Here is a 21,583-nt window from a genome sequence, read left to right as displayed (position 1 = left end):
CTATTAATTAAGTGGGGTCAAGATAAGAAAGTATCTTATTGGCAACTTTAATTTTAAATTTGGAAATTGATGCTTTCTCTTGCCCTTGTATTGGTTCAAATTTAGAGCAGGTTTGGATTCAAAGTCAAATTTGACGTTCTTTTCTCGAAAGACTGAAACAAACACCTTTAACCCTGCTCGGTCAGGTTCGTAGGTTCTTCTCATAGGGGTCGAAAATGATGACTCACCCTCTGCCTGAACACACTGACCGGGTGAGGTGAAGTCATCATTTCTATCCTCCCTATGAGGAGAACCTAGAAACCTGACCGAGCAAGGAACGTGAGAGGAGAAAAATTCTTTAAATACCAAACGGATCCTTCTGCTTCTCCATTCCTCGATCCATTCAACAATGGAAGATCTTCTTCTCCAATTTCAACCAATCCTAGCCATTTTTGCCCTAATCTTCCTCTACCAACTATGGAGAGGAACAAGGTCTCTTAAACCCCAAACAGCCCCTGAACCATCTGGTGCCTTACCCATCATTGGTCACCTTCATCTACTAAGGGGTCAAGTGCCCTTGGCCCGGACACTCAGTACCATCGCTGACAAGAATGGCCCGGCCGTTACACTTCGTCTAGGCGTGCATCGAGCCCTTCTCATCAGTGGACGTGAGGTGATCAAAGAGTGTTTCACTACTCAAGACAAGGTCTTAGCCACACGCCCACCAGTGGCAGCAGGGAAGTATTTGCGCTACAACTATGCTGTCTTTGGGTTTGCACCACAAGGGCCTTATTGGCGTGAGCTTAAGAAGATAAGCTCTCTTGAGCTTCTCTCCAAAACAAGGCTTGACATGCTTAAGCACGTAAGAATCAAAGAAGTAGATACATGGATCAAAGAGTTGTATTCTTATTGGGCCGAGATGAACAAAGATGGAGGCCCAGTTATTGTTGAGATGAATAAATGGTTTCGTGGCTTAACTTTCAATACCATCACCAAACTCATTGCTGGGAAACGATTTTTTGGAAGTACAGATGTTGCCGAAGATGATGAAGAAGCTCGAAAATTCGAGAAAGGTCTCGAAGAACTCGCACGTTTAACTGTGATCTTCATTGTATCGGATGCATTGCCTTATCTTGAATGGATGGATTTGCAAGGACACCTGAGAGACATGAAATGTGTAGCTAAGGAAATGGATTGTCTAATTGGGAATTGGTTGGAAGAACACAAGAAGAAGAAGAAACTCACAGGTGATCATGAACAGGACTTTATGGATGTGATGATATCAAGCTTTCCTGATCAGGATAAGTTAATATATGGTTATGATCGTGATACTGTCATCAAGGCAACTGTACTGGTATGTCTCGATCGAATTATTAATTATATCCTCAAGTTACATATATAGCTAGTGTTTGTCTCCTTGTACTGTGTAGATAAGCTTACCTTAATGGCATTGTCCACTCCTTTGAGCTACTTCCAGTATGGTTTTGGTATTTGCAATAAATAGGGCACCTTCTACCACCCCCTCCTAGAAAGAAAGGAAAAAAAAACAGGGCAGTAGATCCGTAACCGTGTTCGGTTCTCCTCCAGCTGTGGCGGGAGTTGGAGGATCCAGCCCAGCAAAAACAAGGGGTTTTGGTCATTTCATAGGGCCTCGTCTGTAAAATGACACAAACACCCCAGTTTTTGCTAGGCTGGATCCTCCAACTCCCGGGCTGCCACGGCTGGAGGAGAGCCAGGTCCTCTGTAACCTCTTTTGTATAAACACCGAAACTTAACTATAATTGGCCAATTTGAGGTTGGATCAACATCATCAATGGAGTCTAATTTGATTCAGACAAGTATTTGAGTCCTTGGGGTTGAAAGATTTTGTAGATAAATCTCAATCATATGACCCATCATATAGAAGCTTTTCTTTTTAATTTATTTTCACCAAAGAATCATAAAGGAATGATGTGAAAATTCTAATAGTCAGATAAGAATTGTGTTGATTGGTGAGCCTAGATCCCCTCCTATGCGAGTAACCATCCCACTCCATCTCACACTGTCCTTGGGGTCTGAGATGGGGTGGGTTGGTTACCCGTAGGGGAGAGGAACCTGATATCAGCTTATCTTGATTAATTATGAAAAAAATTTGATCAATGAGATAACATAGGGTCCTCTTCTCCTATGGTTCTTAAATAGTTCATCAATGAAGAATGTAACTCAATAGGCAAAAGGTTTTAGGATGGATACTATCCATTGAGTAGTCTATGGGCGACCGATGGATATCTAGAGAATAGTTTGGATTGGCGATTACTCATCAAATTCCAAAATAAATTCTTGAGATTTCAAAGTGTTTTTTGTTTGTCACGTGACCAACTTCAACTAAACTAAAATTTGACACATGTGAGTAGTAGATCTAATTTTCTCTGTATTTCTAACTATATGATGTTGTTTGTTTTGGTTTTCTATTTGCAAACACTTATTGTAGGTGGCTCCGAGACTACGTTCCCCTCCTTAACATGGTCGCTTGCCTTACTATTAAACCATCCCCATGAGTTATAAAAGGCCCAAGATGAGTTGGATGTCCATGTTGGCAAAGACAGACATGTGGATGAGTCAGACATAAAGAACCTTGTGTATCTCCAAGCAGTTGTAAAGGAAACATTACGCCTATACCCACCTGGACCCGTATTACCACGTCAAGCCATGGAAGATTGGGTATCATGTTCCAAAAGGCACACGTTTGCTTGTGAACATATGGAAACTACATAGAGACCCTAACGTGTGGTCAGACCCTTATGAGTTTCAGCCTGAGAGATTTCTCACAACCAATACTGACTTAGACTTCAGGGCTCAACAATATGAGTATATCCCGTTCAGTGCAGGTAGACGACCATGCCCTGGTATTGCCTTGGCTACACAAGTCTTTCACTTGGCCCTAGCTTGTGTTCTTTATGGGTTTGATGTAACGAACCCCTTGTGTGCACCAGTGGACATGCTGAAGGAGTAAGCATCACCTTACCTAAAGCAACCCCTCTTCAAGTTCTTCTCATCCCACGTCTTCCTTCTAAGATGTATGAAGGCTAGACTTTAGAGACAAATGGATAATAGAATTTTACGTGCATGCATGGGCTTGCTTGGTTTGTGCGTTACGTCCTACTGGCCCCAATCTCAGGCGCAAACTTGGAATAATCCATTTCCCCTTTGGGTTCACAAAGACCCTCTTAAGTTTTAGTTTTTTCAAAAAGCATAGTTGAAGTTAAAACTACGACTTTAGATGACAAACGAATTCCTAAAATTTCTCTTTGAATAAGGATGCTAGGCTTCCTCAATTAAGCCAAGATGCCATTGCTTCGTCAATAAAGCCAAATCTATCTTTTGTCTATATTGACTTATTTTCTTTCTTCCTCCTCTTATGTCCTCTACATATATCCCGTGTATGTATCATTTGATATCAGAGCACATGGACGGCCTTACTGGCAAATTCCTCATTCATTCTATATTCAATGTCTTATTCCTACAGAAGAAGATTGGACGCGGTAAAAGTAGTTCAAGGCATCTCCTAGAAGTGATAGGCCAACATGATTTGCTCAGTGCAAAAGCCTAGGGCAATTCACACAGCAAATCTAGCAAATTTGAATGAAGCACTTCATTAAAATAAAAAAATAAAAAAAAAAAGTAATAGAAGACCAACACCCACTCATTCATTAAACTCAGGATTGTAAATGTGTCTAAACTCTTTAGCATGGAAATTGATGAATTGGTACTCTTTAAATTTGGGCTTGCCAATTCACTAGTGCTCGAGATAATGAATATTAGTACTCCTGCAATTTGTTTTGACATTATTGAAAGCATTGCTTTGATCCAAATGAGCTTCACCGTAAGTGGAAATTGTGTACTTGACCCTAAAAATTGATGGATGTGATTCAAGTTGATGACCACTATTAGTGATTAGTGTTTTTCCCCCCTTCAATACCCTAATTTATATTGCATGTTGTTTTACTGGGAAGTCAAGTATTGTTTCTTTGAACTCGCATTTTTGAATATGCAAGTTCACACATGCACACATGTGCTTTTGCACATGCAAATTTACTAGTAAGTAATTATGGACATGATTCATAATTAGCACATCACCAAATAGGTAATATCTTAGTTCACTGTATTAAAATTTAGTAGTGGTGTAGTGCTAGTAGTACACCAAGTGGTCGCGGGTTCGAGTCTGGAAATAACGTTTTTGCAAAAGCAGGGGTAAGGCTGCATACATTATTACCCCTCCCTAGACCCCACAGTGGTGGGAACCTCGTGTATTGGGTACGCCCTTTTTTTTTTTGCTAGTAGTGGTTAGTTGGTTACTAGTCAAGGAATTGTTTTTGTTAATATTCGTCGTGCAGTACCACATGGGTCAAAAAGATGTCTCGAGTCTCTTGGTCAACTCCCAAAAAGCCCAAGATGTACATAGAGAACCCATTTTATGATGTGAAGATACTAAAAAGTAAATAGGTTATAAGAATTTATATGTATGGTATAATTGCAGCCATTGTCTTACTACTTTGGAATAGTCGGATGGCTTGTCAATGAGATAATGCATTAGTCAATATTTCACTATTTGACAAGGTTCATACATACTTAAAAATGTGCCCCATGCCTTTTTTTCCATTTTTTTCATATTAAATTAGATTGACATTAGAATGTATGATTAATATAAAATTGATAAATTAACAGGTTTGTAGCATTTTTTTACCACTCATACAGGAATATTATAATCCTTGAGTTGAAGTTGTAAAAGTTGTTGCGCTCCCCGGTTCTAATTATTTAAATATCTATAAGAAGTTTCAAGGCAAAATTCCTTATCATTTGGCTACCCAAATGGCCATTTCGAGTTGATTTGTGAAATGAAGCAAATTTTACGCCCATTTTGCAGATTTGATATAATTTGGTTTCGACATTTGGAATCTTTGGAACCTTGCTTTGGAGTATAACAATCCAAGTCATAACAACTCCACAACCCTGCCCAGTTCCACAATTTAGTCATTAAACCATGCACTCAAGCATCATCAAGAGTGATCAATCAAATACACAATAATGGATTTTAAAACTAAAGAAAATCAGAAAGAGCAAGACTCGCAAAGAGAAAACAAGTATTAAAGTTCTGAGTGTAAAAATTATATCAGAGAACATCAATATAGAAATAGTAAAAGCTTTATACTATGGCATCCTACAAAATCTCAAACTAGTGAAACCTGAAAATAAAATCCCCTTTGTAGGTAGCAAGAAAAAACAGAGATACCATAGAACGCTAATAAGAGGCCTAAAAGCCTTAATACATTAGGGAACCATCCCTATTTTCCAAATATCAACATAAGAATTTCTTCTGAGCCATGCCATCAGAAAATAATCTAGTGCAGCTTTACGGAATTGATCTACATCCAACTCAATGTTCTAGTTACAGTCTTCCCAGGCAGGCTTTTCTTTAACTTTCGCATCGAGGAATTTAAAGGAAATACCACTCCTAAAGGAAATGTCACCTCAGCACAGTTGCCAGATGAAGCAATTCCAGCTCAGCCAACAGCATCACATGGGCCTGTTGGAGATACCCCTCAGAAGATTTCATCTTAGCCATTCACTTGTAACAAACTTCCTGATATTCTTTTGTAAAGATATTTCTTGTACAATGCTTATATATATAGTGAAACGAGCATGTGCTTCTCATCATTGAGAAAGCTATTAAAGCAAACCTCTGAGTTTCCATTATTCCTTTGGTATCAGAGCTTTCCAAGGGAGAAACTTCTCACGATACTACCATGGCCTATCCCTACCCTTCAACACTCAATGTCACCCTGTTTACATCCATCAAGCTTTCCTCAAACAACTTCCTCTTATGGGAAACACAGATCTGCTCTCTCCTTGAAAGCCAAGATCTCTAGGGCTTCATCACCGGTGATCAGAGATGCCCAACAGTGAGGCTACTTCTGTCGTTGGAAAGAAAGGAGTAAACCCAGACTATACGTCTTGGGTTCGCACTAACAGGCTCGTTAAGGCTTGGATCACTGCAACTCTCTCAGAGGAAGCCGTTGTTCATGCCGTCGGGATGAGAACTTCACAAGACCTCTGGAAGGCTCTTGTTGCTACATTCTCTTAAACATCTGAGGCAGAAGAGTTCGAACTCCTCTCCCAGTTGCAGTTTCTCAAGTGGGAGCAACAAGCATCTCTCATTGATTATCTCATTTAGTTTAAGTCACTCTGTGACCAACTGAATGCCATCGAAAAACCTATCCCTGACGAGTGGAAGGTCTTGAGCTACATGATGCGTGCTTAAGACTGAGACGCATAAGCATAAGTGTGTTCCAGTGTGGCCCATGCAGCGTGAGAGGAGGATAGTCCAATAATTTATGCAAGAGCACCTTTAGTGAGAGAGGATATAATCCAGCTGAGAATAATCTGATCTTGCATGCGCCAGAGAGCATATGCAGGGTTTGGAGTGGGAATAGTGGTGTTGGAGGTTGGGGAAGAAGGGAGAGTTAGTGGTGGACTAACGTTGCTGCCATTAACGAAGCCGTAGAGGTCATGCGCATGGAGTAATGGTAAGAACTGAGACTTCCATAATAGATAATTTGTTCTGTCAAGTTTGATAGGGAGAAGAGAAACAACATTGGTGGGAGAGACTACGGACGACGAGGAATTATCGGAAGCAGTGGTGGTTGAGTCGTCGGAGTTGGCTATGGTGATCGGTGACCATGGTCAATTGCGAATGATACCAAGTTAAAGTTGTATTGAGCTGAAATTCTTCCCCTATCTTATCTTGATGATAGGGAGATGTATTTATAATTGTATTTTAACGTAACAACAATTTGAAATTTACAATTGTTGTGTACATTCAAAAGACTTTGAGTTGTATCAAACTCTTTGGTTCCACGGTTGAATAACTTCCAGCAAACTAGGAGACTTCCCATGGTCGACTGACCCATTCATACTGGAGTTTGAATTTGAATTATTGTTATCCATATCCATATCCGTTATATATCGTATTTGCTCTTCAGTTACCTCATCAGCTTCCTTCAAAGAGCGGCCATCAGAAAGCCATCCAAAGCGGAAAATCGTATTTACTCCTCAGTTATCTCACCAGCTTTCTTCCAAGAGTGGCCATAAAAAAGCCATCCAAAGTAGAAAATCGTATTTGCTCCTCAGTTAGATCATCAGCTTCCCAGTTCGTTATCCTTCAGTTCGGTTTGTCTTCCACTTCGATATCCAAGAACTTCTGGGTCAAATTCTTTAGAAAATAGTTGAGATCAACAAATAAAAGAATATTTCTTACAGGAGATTGTTGATTCTTTGTCATCTTGGTGTAATCTTTTACGTCAACTTGGAGAGAACCAATTAATTCCTCAAGGCCTTTATTTTTTACGCGTGATTCTGAATCTGTTTTACCTCCCAAGCCTGTTTCTTTCTCCTCAGTCAAATCTTGCTGCTATATTACCAGAGAAAATCTATATATCAGACATTGAGAATTCACACAAAGTACCATTACACTCACAGTGCCAATCGAGCTCAAATGAACATCCAATCCGACACAAATGTCATTCTTTCAATACAAAGAACTTATTAGTTGAATCCATTTACACATAGTTGCTTCATTTTTCGTAACAACTGTATGAATTAACACACTGGAGGAATAAATCCTATGAAACCGGTTATGCGAAGGTAATTTGCTATACAATTGGTCCATAACCCTAGCTTGGGAGGAATAAATCCTACGAAATTGGGTATGCGGAGGTAATTTGCTATACAATTGGTCCATAACCCTAGCTTGGATGGAGCAAAGACGTCACAGAAAGATTCAGGGCAGAAAGAGAACTTGAAAGATACAGAGAAAGAGAGAAAGCGAGAAAGAAAGAATTCAGTGTTTGTGAGTTGCAACTGTTGTGAGATTGAGGAGTGAAGAAGTTCTGACGATTGCGGTTCCGGATCCAACCGCATTTAAAGTTGTTTCAATTTTGAAATTTAAATTAATTTTATTTTACGCACATGGGAATTTTTTTGCCTTTAGTTAGGTTTGGTTGGGCCAAGGTTGAAGCCTCGGGCTTAGCCCAGCCTGGCCCAACTTAACCCAATCCTATTTTAAATTATATTATACAATAAATATTATATCAGTATATATATTATAAATTTTAAAATGTAATGCACATTTTGCTATAAAATATGAAAATAATGAGTGGTATAACATATTTTATTATACCGTCCTCGACCCAACCCACCCATGCGTTTTCCTTCGCCATTCTCATAATCAAGGCCAATTAAGGTCAGCTTGACCCGACCTTGACTCAAGGCCAGGGTCGGATTTTTCAGGCCTTGAGTCAGAGTCAAATTAAGTTTGGGACCAGTTAAGGGGACTCAAGGTTGGGCTAGGGTTTTAAAAAGCCCAGTCCAACCTAACCTTGTTGCAACCCTCGCATCACCACCATGCCCCACTAATTGAACATTCTCGTACGTGAACCTAAGCCGAGTCCCTTAAAAAGAACACCGATTTACATTCTCCTTTCACTAAAATGTCCTTCATCTTGAAGGCCAGCGAACCCTATGTGAATCGGGTGACATCGAGTATGGGTGTCAGAAACTGACACACAATAATAGGCTTGACATGAACTGACTGGTTGAAGTCCGAGTTCAGCTTTAGCTTGATTATATATGCCTTATGGTTAATTTAAGGATCAGTTATAATCTGTTTAGTCAATTATACCATTTAAAGGCCAATTATAGCCTAATTAACCTGATTACCTTGAATCTAATTATGGATCGGTAAATAATCAACCGAATAGAGACGAGTTCATGCTCTGATTACTTAAATGGGCGGAAACAATACAGTCATATGAGATGTTAATTTACTAAGGATTGAATAGACAAAAGCAAAATTGACTGGGCCCAATCGATTAACACCACAATCAATTACCTCACCAGCTTCCTTCCAAGAGCGGCCATCAGAAAGCCATCCAAAGCGAAAAATCATATTGCTCCTCAGTTAGCTCATCAGCTTCCCAGTTTGTTATCCTCCAGTTCAGTTTGTCTTTCGCTTCGATAGTCAAGAACTTCTGGGCCAAATTCTTCAGAGAATAGTTGAGATCAACAAATAAAGGAATATCCATAATCCTGGATACACTGTATCCCAGATCAACACGAAGCCTGGTAGTAACATTTTGTAGTCCAACACCAACGAATAGTACGCTGAGGTTCTTAAGAAATTTTACAAGTGTACGAATGGGAAAATGCTGAGGGCTAATTGGGACCTTCGTCTTCAACTTGGAGTGCACCAATTAATTCCTCAGAGCCTCTCTTTCACACGTGATTCTGAATCTGTTTTACCGCTCGAGTCTGGTTCTTTGATCCCATCGAAATTTGTTTCCTCATTTACAGCTTTTTTTGTAGGAGATTGTTGATTCTTCGTTATCTTGGCATAATCTTTTACGTCAACTTGGAGAAAACCAATTAATTCCTCAGGGCCTTTGTTTTCCACGCATAATTTTGAATCTATTTTACTTCCTGAGCCTGTTTCTTTCTCCTCAACTAAATCTTGCTGCTGTATTACCGGAGAAAATCTATATATCAGACAATGAGAATTGACACAAAGTACCATTACACTCACAGTACTAATCGAGCTCAAATGAACATCTAATCCTACACAAATGTCCCTCTTCCAATACAAAGAACTTATTAGTTGAATCCATTTACACACAGTTGTTTCATTTTTTATAACAACTGCATGAATTAACACGTCGGAGGAATAAATCCTACGAAACTAGGTATGCGGAGGTAATTTTCTATACAATTGGTCAATAACCCTAACTTGAGATGAATAAATCCTACGAAACTGGGTATGCGGAGGTAATTTGCTATACAATTGGTCCATAACCCTAGCTTGGATGGAGCAAAGATGACACAAAAAGATTCAGGGCAGAAAAAGAACTTGAAAGACACAGAGAAAGAGTGAAAGCAAGAAAGAAAGAATTCAGCGTTTATGAGTTACGCTTTTTATGAGACTGAGGAGTGAAGAAGTTCAGCTAAAAAGTATACCATTCATCTAAACAGCGATTCAAGAATGTAAAAGGCAGAAACTGACTCTGATACTAAGTGTAGGAATTAAATCCCTTCTATACACACATGTAAATAGGATCATGCCATTATGCATTTATGAATCATAAAAATAAAGGATAAGAAATAAGTACCATTCACCAATGGTCCAGCAGAGTTGGATGAAGCCATTGATGCCATTTCTTGAGTTCATTTTCTTCAGACTTTAATAGAGCTAGGTTTCTCTCCTTTGCCTTAGTCGTATGCTCACTCGTCAATGGGAATGAGTGTGCATTGAGGTAGAGAGGGGACCTAAGTCTCCCTATTAAATAGTTAATATCTAATCTCCCATAACGACTAGATATTAATGGATAGTAGGAGAGTGCCTTATCTTATAATGTGTTAATCTTTAACAAATAGGAATTCCCTAATTAATAGAAAACTTAGCATCCAAAGTGCAACTAATATGAACGTTTGGGATACTTGGTCAATTGGGCCAACCAATGAGATATTAAAAAAAATATCTTACATTGGATACCCTCGATCAGACTTTTTGATTGGAACAATTATGCGAATATCCATGGTATTAGATACCCTGAATCTATCGTCGTTAAATAGCTTTGAAGCATCATCGTCCACCCCAAATCCTACATAGATAGTATCAAGGTTGGCAAGAAAATAAGCAAGATCAGAATAAAAATGCGAATGATGATCCTTCATCGTCTACTCAGTAAGCTTCAGAGACAAATCTTGAACCTCGACCCCACAAGAACCATTTATGTTTGTCACATTTTTTGCCAGTATGGATACAGAATATCGGTAAATCAGACAATGAGAGAAAACACAGAGTACTACAATAAATCCTACGAAACTGGATATGCAAACGTAATTTGCTATACAATTGGTCCATAACCCTAACTTGGATGGAGCAAAGACGACACAGAAAGATTCAGGGCAGAAAGAGAACTTGAAAGATACACAGAAAGAGTGAAAGTGAAAAAAAAAAAATTTAGCGTTTATGAGTTGCGATTATTGTGGGACTAAGGAGTGAAGAAATTCAGTCAAAAAGTATACCATTCATCTAAACAGCGATTCAAGAATGTAAAAGGCATAAACTGGCTCTGATACCAAGTGTAGAAATTAAATTCCTTCTATACACACATGTAAACAGGATCATGTCATTATGCATTTATGAATCATAAAAATAAAGGGTAAGAAATAAGTACTGTTCACCAACGGTCCAGCAGAGTTGGATGAAGCCATTGATGACATTTCTTAAGACTTTAATGGAGCTAGGTTTCTCTCCTTTGCCTTAGTCGTATGCTCACTCGTCAATAAGAATGAGTGTGCGTTGAGGTAGAGAAGGGACCTAAGTCTCCCTATTAAATAGTTAATATCTATCCTCCCATAATGGCTAGATATTAACGGATAGTAGGAGAGTGCCTTATCTTATAATGTGTTAATCTCTAACAAATAGGAATTTCCTAATTAATAGGAAACTTAGCATCCAAAGTGCAACTAACATGAGCGTTTGGGATACTTGGTCAATTAGGCCAGCCAATGAGATATTAGAAAAAATATCTTACATTGGATACCCTCGATCAGACTTTTTGATTGGAGCAATTGTGTGAATATCCATCGTATTAGATACCATGAATCCATTGTTGTTAAATAGCTTTGAAGCATCATCGTCCACCCCAAATCCTATAAAGACAATATCAGGGTTGGTAAGAAAATAAGCAAGATCGAAATAACGCGAATGACGATCCTTTATCGTCTGCTCAGTAAGCTTTAGAGACAAATCTTGAACCTCGATCCCGCAAGAACCATTTACGTTTGTCACATTTTTTGTCGGTACCGGTGTAGAATGTCGATAAATTAGACAATGGGAGAAAACACAGAGTACAACAATAAATCCTACAAAACTGGGTATGCGGATGTAATTTGCTATATAATTGGTCCATAACCATAACTTGGATGGAGCAAAGACGACACAGAAAGATTCAGGGTAGAAAGAGAACTTGAAAGATACAAAAAAAGAGTGAAAGCGAAGAAGAAAGAATTCAGTGTTTATGAGTTGCGATTGTTGTGAGACTAAGGAGTGAAGAAGTTCAGCCAAAAAGTACACCATTCATCTAAACAGCGATTCAAGAATGAAAAAAGCAGAAACTGGCTCTGATACCAAGTGTAGAAATTAAATTCCTTCTATACACACATGTAAACAAGATCATGTCATTATGCATTCATGAATCATAAAAATAAAGGGTAAGAAATAAGTACCGTTCACCAACGGTCCAGCAGAGTTGGATGAAGTCATTGATGCCAGTTTTTGAGTTCCTTTTCTTAAGACTTTAATGGAGCTAGGTTTCTTTCATTTGCCTTAGTCGTATGCTCACTCGTCAATGGGAATGAGTGTGCGTTGAGATAGAGAGGGGACCTAAGTCTCCCTATTAAATAGTTAATATTTAGCCTCCCATAATGGCTAGATATTAACGGATAGTAGGAGAGTGCATTATCTTATAATGTGTTAATCTCTAACAAATAGAAATTCTCTAATTAATAGAAAACTTAGTATTCAAAGTGCAACTAACATGAGCGTTTGGGATACTTGGTCAATTGGGCCAGCCAATGAGATATTAGAAAAAATATCTTACATTGGATGCCCTCGATCAAACTTTTTGATTGGAGCAATTGTGTAAATATCCATGGTATTAGATACCCTGAATCCATCATCGTTAAATAGCTTTGAAGCATCATCGTCCACCCCAAATCCTACAAAGATAGTATCAGGGTTGGTAAGAAAATAAGCAAGATCGAAATAACGCGAATGATGATCCTTCATCGTTTGCTCAGTAAGCTTCAAAGATAAATCTTGAACCTCGACCCCGCAAGAACTATTTGCGTTTATCACATTTTTTGTCGGTATCGGTGCAGAATGTTGATAAATCAAACAATGGGAGAAAACACAAAGCACAACAATAAATCCTACGAAACTGGGTATACGAAGGTAATTTTCTATACAATTGGTCCATAACCCTAGCTTGGATGGAGCAAAGATGACACAAAAAGATTCGGGCCAGAAAGAGAACTTGAAAGATACAGAGAAAGAGTGAAAGCGAGAAAGAAAGTATTCAGCGTTTATGAATTGTGATTGTTGTGAGACTGAGGAGTGAAGAAGTTCAGCCAAAAAGTATACCATTCATCTAAACAGCGATTCAAGAATGTAAAGGGCAAAAACTGACTCTGATACCAAGTATAGGAATTAAATCCCTTCTATACACACATGTAAATAGGATCATGCCATTATGCATTCATGAATCAATTTTACCCTTGGTGCCTTTTCGGCGATGGAAGTGAATTGGGGGGGTAAAGAGAGCAGGGGAGGAACTCGGGCAAAAAAGATGATAGAGAGAGAGAGAGAGAGAGAGAGAGAGGTTGTAGCTCTTCTGGTTTGGTTTCAAGGAAAATTGTAAAAAAGATGATAGAGAGAGAGAGAGAGAGAAGTTGAATCAGTGATGTTGAGTAAGGTGTCAAAATTTAGTCCACACAATTACCATTAAAAAAAAAAAAACTTGGCCTACACTAGTAGGTTTGATTTGAATAGACCGATTGAAGTTTGAGATCAGTCTGATTGATTATTAAATGTGTCAAACTTAAGCATCGATTAATTAATAATTGGGAGTTTCGGATACGAGGTAATGGTCTTATTATAATCACTTAATTGAGACTAACCAAATATTGTAACCGATTATAACATGTTTAAGGGCTCTTTATATTCCAAATAATCAATTAGATTATTTAAATCGTAAACATAATACGATTACCTTGAGTCCAATTATATATCGATAACCAATTGATTGAACAGAAATGTGTCCATACCCTCGCCAACTAGGAAACGATATGAAATCCTAAGGTAAAAGTTGTGCATAACGTTAGCTCAAAAATGAAAATGCACATCTCCTTACATATCACTATTCATGTGAGGGGGTGGTATGGCATATATTCCAAAGAGGGTTCCTTTATTCGTCTAAAACTGCACTCTAGACTCAAGCAACCGGGCAGTTTAGGGAATCCTATCCCAAAATCTTAAATTGATACGTAAAGACCAATTAGGTCCGGCCAAACCCGATTTATTGACACCAGAATCAAGGTTTTAACTTAAAAAGTTTTTGAACCGTTTGGTGTGTACTCTTGTCTAGAGATGCCCGACTCACATAAAATATCCTTCAACTTGGACATATCCTGTGATCTATCTTATTTTTATCACCTCCAATTCATTGCCCACTCCAATTCCTCACATAGGAGCAGAAATGACCACCCTACCCCACCTTGGGCAGTGTGTTCGGGCAGGGGGTAGGGTGGACATTTTCGCTCCCATGTGAGGAATTGGAGGGAATTGGAGCGGGCAGTGAATTGGAGGTGATAACGATTCATGGTCTATCCCGTGAAAACCCGTGTGGGATTTGCCAATTTTATAATGTATTCAAGTGGGGTTTCCAAGGGTTGAGATGGGACTGGAAAAAAACCCATATAAATTCTACTTTCACCAAAAGTTTATAGTTTTTGTGAAGCAGATTTTTGTCCGGGAGTGTGGCCTACATCAGTACTTCCATGAGTCTATCTTTCTTCTCCCTATATGAAAAGACATCTATGCACCCTTATTTTGAGGAGGAGAGAGATAGACTCATGGAAGTGCTGGCATAGGCCACACTCCCGGGCAGAGCTCTTTTTTCCATAATTTTTTATTTTTGTATATTAGTTCTATGCAATGGAATATTACAAGCTAGCACCTTATCAACCGATGGATAGTTTTGAGAAATTTTCACATACCTTCCCTAACGTCACGTAATTACAAAAACACCCATCAATTTTGGAAAATTTTGCATGCCCTCTTACTTTTCTAAAAAGTTAACACATGCCCCCATTCCGTTAGTGTAAGACTAACAATGTTAAAATCAATAGGTAAAGTGACAAAAATATCCTTGCCAAAAAAAGAGAAAAAACCTGCAACTCATCTTCCCCAAAATCGTTTTGGATTTGAAAAAAGGGAAGATGAGTTGCAGGCTGAAAAAGAAATACTAATAAGAAAAGAGAAATACATAGTGATGGGTAGAGTAATCGCATTAGTGGAAGATGAGTTGCAGGTTTTTTCTCTTTTTTTGGCGAGGGCTAGGAGGCATGCGATATTTCCCAAAACTAACGGGTGTTTTTGTAATTATGTGATACCTAAGGGGAGGTAGGTGAAAATTTCTCCTTTTTCCAATTTTTACTTATACCATCTTTCTCTCTCCCAATCTAGGGCCCAACCTTAGCAGGTGCGATGATGATATCAGTATAGAGGCACCTAGCATTGAAGGCTTTGGGATTGCTTGACTAATATATGGTATATATATATATATTGGCTTTCTTGTCTTACAATTAATGCAATATAAGAAAGAATCAGCACGCCAAACCCATGAGAGGTGGCAACATGATATCATTCATATGGATCCATATGGAACCTGCATGGTTAGAAAAGAATAGAGTGTCAATATAAACCACATTTTTTATATAAGGGCAATGAAGCAATATTTTCCCTCTATTTTTTATTTTTTAAATTAATAAAATTACGTCGGATTTGTGCAAGCTTGTGCTTGTGATTGTGTATCTCTGTTATTGCCTTCATGAACACCCCCTAAAAATGCATTAGCAAGCTCATCTTTAAAATCTGCGTTTGAATTTCTTAGCATGCTACGAAATTAAAGTTCTCTGCAAGGTTTTCCAAGGAGCTCTCCTTCAAAGTTCTTTGTCTCGATGAATATTCCCAGCAAGGTGGAGCGGGGGTTGCAGAGGTGCGATGGTTGCAAAGGTGGGTGGGGCAAGGGTTGATAGGGGTAGGAGGACTCAGATTGTGTAGAGAGAGAGAGAGAGGAGTGGCATCAAAAAACATTACAACAATGGATGGGTTGAACGATTGAGATGCAGAGAAAGGGATCCAATGATGTATAGTATAAGATTCTATGACATTGCACTAGAGTTTACATCATTTTATAAAAAAAAATAGTAGACAAGTATTTTATTATGTTTAGTGAATTCCAACCTAGTATCTTATTATATTCTCACTAATGTTTGTACTCCTTTGGCAAAAAAACAACTAATTCTCCATCTTATGTTAATTGGCTTAATTCTACTTATTAATTATCTTTTTTTGGGTAGGATACTTATTAATTATCAATTGCTTATTAATTATAGATTTTTTAAAAATAAAAAATAGGATGATCCTCTTTCTCAATTATTTTGTTGGGAAAAAGAACCGATTGTGTGGTTAGTCTAATTCCTACGTCTAGACACAAATCAATACCTTCTGCTCGAGCGCCTTGCCTGAGTAGGGGTAATGCAAATATTGCGCGCATCATTTTGTCCGGACAGGGAGCCGTAGAGGATCTGTATTGATTCTACTTACGCTTACATAGAGATGCATGTATGCAGTGAAGAGTAGCAGCCACTATTAATTTAGTGGGGTCCAAGATATGAAAGTATCTTATTGGCAACTTTAATTTTAAATTTGGAAATATATTGATGCTTTCTCTTGCCCTTGTATTGGTTAAAGCTTAGTCCAGGTTTGGATTCAAAGTCAAATTTGACGTTCTTTTCTCGAAAGACTGAAACAAACACCTTTAAATACCAAACGGATCCTACTGCTTCTGCATTCCTCGATCCATTCATCAATGGAAGATCTTCTTGTCCAATTTCAACCAATCCTAGCTATTGTTGCCCTAATCTTCCTCTACCAAGTATGGAGAGGAACAAGGTCTGTTACTACTCATCACAACACTAAGCCCATTAAACCCCAAACAGCCCCTGAACCATCTGGTGCCTTACCCATCATTGGTCACCTTCATCTACTAAGGGGTCAAGTGCCCTTGGCCCGGACACTCGGCACCATCGCTGACAAGTATGGCCCGGCCGTGACACTTCGTCTAGGCGTGCATCGAGCCCTTCTCATCAGTGGACGTGAGGTGATTAAAGAGTGTTTCACTACTGAAGACAAGGTCTTAGCCACACGCCCACCAGTGGCTGCAGGGAAGTACTTGGGCTACAACTATGCTGTCTTTGGGTTCGCACCACAAGGGCCTTATTGGCGTGAGCTTAAGAAGATAAGCTCTCTTGAGCTTCTCTCCAAAACAAGGCTTGACATGCTTAAGCACGTAAGAATCAAAGAAGTAGATACATGGATCAAAGAGTTGTATTCTTATTGGGCCAAGATGAACAAAGATGGAGGCCCAGTTATTGTAGAGATGAATAAATGGTTTCGTGGCTTAACTTTCAATACCATCACCAAACTCCTCGCTGGGAAACGATTTTTTGGTACCATAGATGTTGACGGAGATGATGAAGAAGGTCGAAAATTCGAGAAAGGTCTCGAAGAACTCGCGCGTTTAACCGTGATCTTCGTTGTATCGGATGCATTGCCTTATCTTGAATGGATGGATTTGCAAGGACACTTGCGAGACATGAAATGTGTAGCTAAGGAAATGGATTGTCTAATTGGGAATTGGTTGGAAGAGCACAAGAAGAAGAAGAAGAAGAAGAAAGTCACAGGTGATCAAGAACAGGACTTTATGGATGTGATGATATCAAACTTTCCTGATCAGGAGAAGTTAATATATGGTTACGATCGTGATACTGTCATCAAGGCAACTGTACTGGTATGTCTCGATCGAATTATTAATTATATCCTCAAGTTATATATATATAGCTAGTGTTTGTCTCCTTGTACTGTGTAGATAAGCTTACCTTAATGGCATTGTCCACTCCTTTGAGCTACTTGCGGTATGGTTTTGGTGTTTGCAATAAATAGGGCACCTTCTACTGGACTTGGCTTCTGTCCTGCAGTGGCGGGAGCTGGAGCATCCACCACCTCCCTGCGATCACTCCACATGGCCCTCTTTGAATCCAACGACATAATATTGTTTGAACCATTATTTTAATCCAGATCTCCCAGTAACCTCTCACCCGCCCAGATCCCATTAAATCCGACCCGAAGTATTTCACTTTTGGAAAACCAAAATCGAGGAGTGGGTCTTTCTCTTCCCTTCTTTTCCTCTGTTCGTTTTTCTTAAACAACGACAAACCCTATGGAGCTCTCACCTCCATCTCTACTGGTTGAACGGCGAACGGTGAAAAGCGACTAAGGCGAACGGCGACCGACGACGATAGTTCGTGCGACTCTCTCCTTTTCTGAACGCCACATAATTCAGACGACGGAGGCACTGAATCAGCTTTGGATCAGAAAAGCAATTGGAAAAAGAGGCTGGGTTTTGAGGTTTTGCTAGTTTCCAGTTTCTTTGAAGAAACAGAAGAAAATAAACCCCGGCGAAAACCTTCATCGAAGCTTCATTTAAATGGGTCCTTCTTCCTCTGTCTACTTCTCTCAGTCAAGAAAGCGGCAAAAAGGTAGAAATTGCTGAAAGTGGTGGTCCTCTTCTTCAATTCTTCGAGTTTTAATCTCTGATTCACAGTCACATGGGTCCCTCTTCTCTGTGTTTAATCTTTGATTCACATTCTTATGTGACTTTAAAGCTTACACGGTAATCTCCAACAATAATAAATGGAAAAAGCGTGTGTGATATATCGGGTCGGGTTTAATGGGATCTGGGCGGGTGAGAGAGGTTAATGGGAGGTCTGAATTAAAATAATGGTTCAAACAATATTATGTCGTTGGATTCAAAGAGGGCCAGGTGGAGTGATCGCAGGGGGGTGCTGGACGCTCCAGCTCCCGCCACTGCAGGACAGGAGCCAAGTCCCCTTCTACCACCCCCTCCTAGAAAGAAGGGAAAAAAAGGCCAGTAGATCCGTGATCGTATTCGGCTCTCCTCCAACCGTGGCGGGACCAGGAGGATCCAACCCAGTAAAAACAGGGGTGTTTGGGTAATTTCACAGGCCGGTCTCCTAGCAAATGACCAAAACCCTCCTGTTTTCGTTGGGCTGGAGTTTGGGCCATTTCACAGGCGGGCCCCCCTATGAAATGACCAAAACCCTCCGGTTTTCGTTGGGCTGGATTTTCCAGCTCCTGCCACGACTGGAGGACAGCCAAGTCCTCTGTAACCTCTGTTTAAACACTGAAACTTAACTATGATTGGCCAATTTGAGATTGGATCAACATCATCAATGAAGTCTAATTTGATTTAGATCCAGTATTTGAGTCCTTGGGGTTGAGAGATTTTGTAGATAAATCTCAATCATAAGACCCATCATATAGAAGTTTTTCTTTCTAATTTATTTTCACCAAAGAATCATAAAGGACTGATGTGAAAATTCTAACAGTTAGATAAGAATTGTGTTGATTGGTGAGTCTAGATCCCCTCCTATGCGAGTAACCATCCCACCCCATCTCACACTGTCCTTAGGGTGTGAGATGGGGTGGGGTGGTTACCCGTAGGGGATAGAAACCTGATATCAGCTAGCTTATCTTGATGAATTATGAAAGAAATTTGACCAATGAGATGACATAGGGTCCTCTTCTCCTATGGTTCTTAAATAGTTCATCAATGAAGAATGTTACTCAATAGGCAAAAGGTTTTCGGATGAATCCTATCCATTGAGTAGTCTATGGGCGACCGTTGGATATCTAGAGAATAGTTTGGATTGGCGATTACTTATCAAATTCTAAAATAAATCCAATCTTGTACCCTCTCATCTATTGCATGCAACTTCTTGATAGTCTAAGCATTTCCATGAACCCTCTTGCCCAGTAGTTCTTGAGATTTCAAAGTGTTTTTTTTTTTTTTTGTTTGTCACTTGACCAACTCCAACTGAACTAGAACTTGACCCATGTGAGTAGTGGACCCAATTTTCTCTGTATTTCTGACTATATGATGTTGTTATTTGTTTTGGTTTTCTATTTGCAGACGCTTATTGTAGGTGGCTCCGAGACTACGTTCCTCTCCTTAACATGGTCGCTTGCCTTACTATTAAACCATCCCCATGAGTTAAAAAGGGCCCAAGATGAGTTGGATATCCATGTTGGCAAAGACAGACATGTGGACGAGTCAGATATAAAGAACCTTGTGTACCTCCAAGAAATTGTAAAGGAAACATTACGCCTATACCCACCTGGACCCGTATTGCCACGTCAAGCCATGGAAGATTGCCAATTGGGTGGGTATCATGTTCCAAAAGGTACACGTTTGCTTGTGAACATATGGAAACTACATAGAGACCCTAACATGTGGTCAGACCCTAATGAGTTTCGGCCTGAGAGATTTCTCACAACCCATGCTGATTTAGACTTCAGGGCTCAACAATATGAGTATATCCCGTTCAGTGCAGGTAGACGGCCATGCCCTGGTATTGCCTTGGCTACACAAGTCTTTCACTTGGCCCTTGCTCGTGTTCTTCATGGGTTCGATGTGATGAACCCCTTGCCTGAACCAGTGGACATGACTGAAGGTGTAAGCATCACCTTACCGAAAGCAACCCCTCTTCAAGTTCTTCTCACCCCACGTCTTCCTTCTAACATGTATGAAGGCTAGACTTTAGAGAAAAATGGATAAATAAAATTTTACGTGCATGCATGGGCTTGCTTGGTTTGTGCGTTACGTCCTGCTGGCCCCAATCTTAGGCACAAACTTGGAATAATCCATTTCCCCTTTTGATTCACAAAGACCCTCTTAGGTTTTAGTTTTTTCAAAATGCATAGTAGAAGTTAAAACTACGACTTTGAACGACAAATGAATTCCTAAAATTTCTCTTTGAATAAGGATGCTAGGCTTCCTCAATTAAGCCAAGATGTCACTGCTTCGTCAATAAAGCCAAACTTATCTTTTGTCTCTACTGCCTTATTTTCTTTCTTCCCCCTCTTATCTCCTCTACATATATCCCGTGTATGTATCATTTGAAATCAGAGCACATGAATGGCCTTACCGGCAAATTCCTCATTCATTCCTTCTTCAATGTATTATTCCTACAGAAGAAGATTAGACGCGGTAAAAGTAGTTCAAGGCATCTCCCAGAAGTGATAGGTGAACAAGACATGCTCCGTGCAAAACCCTAGGCCAATTCACATAACAAATCTAGCAAATTTGAATGAAGCACTTCAAAAAAAAAAACAACAAAAATAAGTAATAGAGGACCAACACCCACTAAAAAATTTTAATCTTTATTTATTTTATTTCATCAGAAAAAAAAAAAAAAAAAAAACAAGCAAGTACATGCACAACAAACTATCACATAACATACATAACATGCACGCCAACCATTTGATATAAAACTACAAGAAGCAGCTGCTTGTAATCAAACATGAACCCTAACTATCTATGTTGATTCCACCTTATTAATTTTAAGCAAACGATAATATTTTTACATTAATTAGCACTTCCTTGATGAGATTTAATGGTGATAATTAGGATTACGATCATCATCATAAGGATAAACATGATGGGAATCAGTAGTGGATCCTGAAGGAGTAGTACTGTAATTTCCATAGCTCTCGTTATGGTCTTCATCTTTACTAGTACTGTTAGTATCGTTGCTGGTTTTAGCTGCTCCTTTGTCATCTGCTCCTGCTGCCACCGGATACCCA

The 21,583-nt window shown here is 39.3% G+C and overlaps 1 protein-coding gene across 1 annotated transcript; it reads left to right on the top strand.

Moving 5' to 3' along the window:
• The first annotated feature begins 388 nt into the window (after positions 1-388).
• Positions 389-20,535, top strand: LOC122672552 (cytochrome P450 CYP82D47-like). Its single transcript, XM_043870015.1, has 2 exons — positions 389-1,333; positions 19,911-20,535. Exons 1-2 carry the CDS (start codon positions 389-391, stop codon positions 20,532-20,534), a joined length of 1,569 nt encoding a protein of 522 aa, XP_043725950.1. The 3' UTR covers position 20,535.
• Positions 20,536-21,583: the final 1,048 nt, after the last annotated feature.

This window comes from Telopea speciosissima, chromosome 8 (assembly GCF_018873765.1).
Source record: "Telopea speciosissima isolate NSW1024214 ecotype Mountain lineage chromosome 8, Tspe_v1, whole genome shotgun sequence".
Taxonomy (NCBI): Eukaryota; Viridiplantae; Streptophyta; class Magnoliopsida; order Proteales; family Proteaceae; genus Telopea; species Telopea speciosissima.
Note: the sequence above shows the minus strand (reverse complement) of the source record. Positions and strands in the feature narration are given on the sequence as shown.

Excerpts from the sequence above, each read along its gene's own strand:
- LOC122672552 (XM_043870015.1), top strand. The coding sequence starts at position 389 with ATGGAAGATCTTCTTCTCCAATTTCAACCAATCCTAGCCATTTTTGCC. Across the intron at positions 1,334-19,910 it reads TCATCAAGGCAACTGTACTG|ACGCTTATTGTAGGTGGCTC; the intron begins GTATGTCTCGAT and ends TTCTATTTGCAG.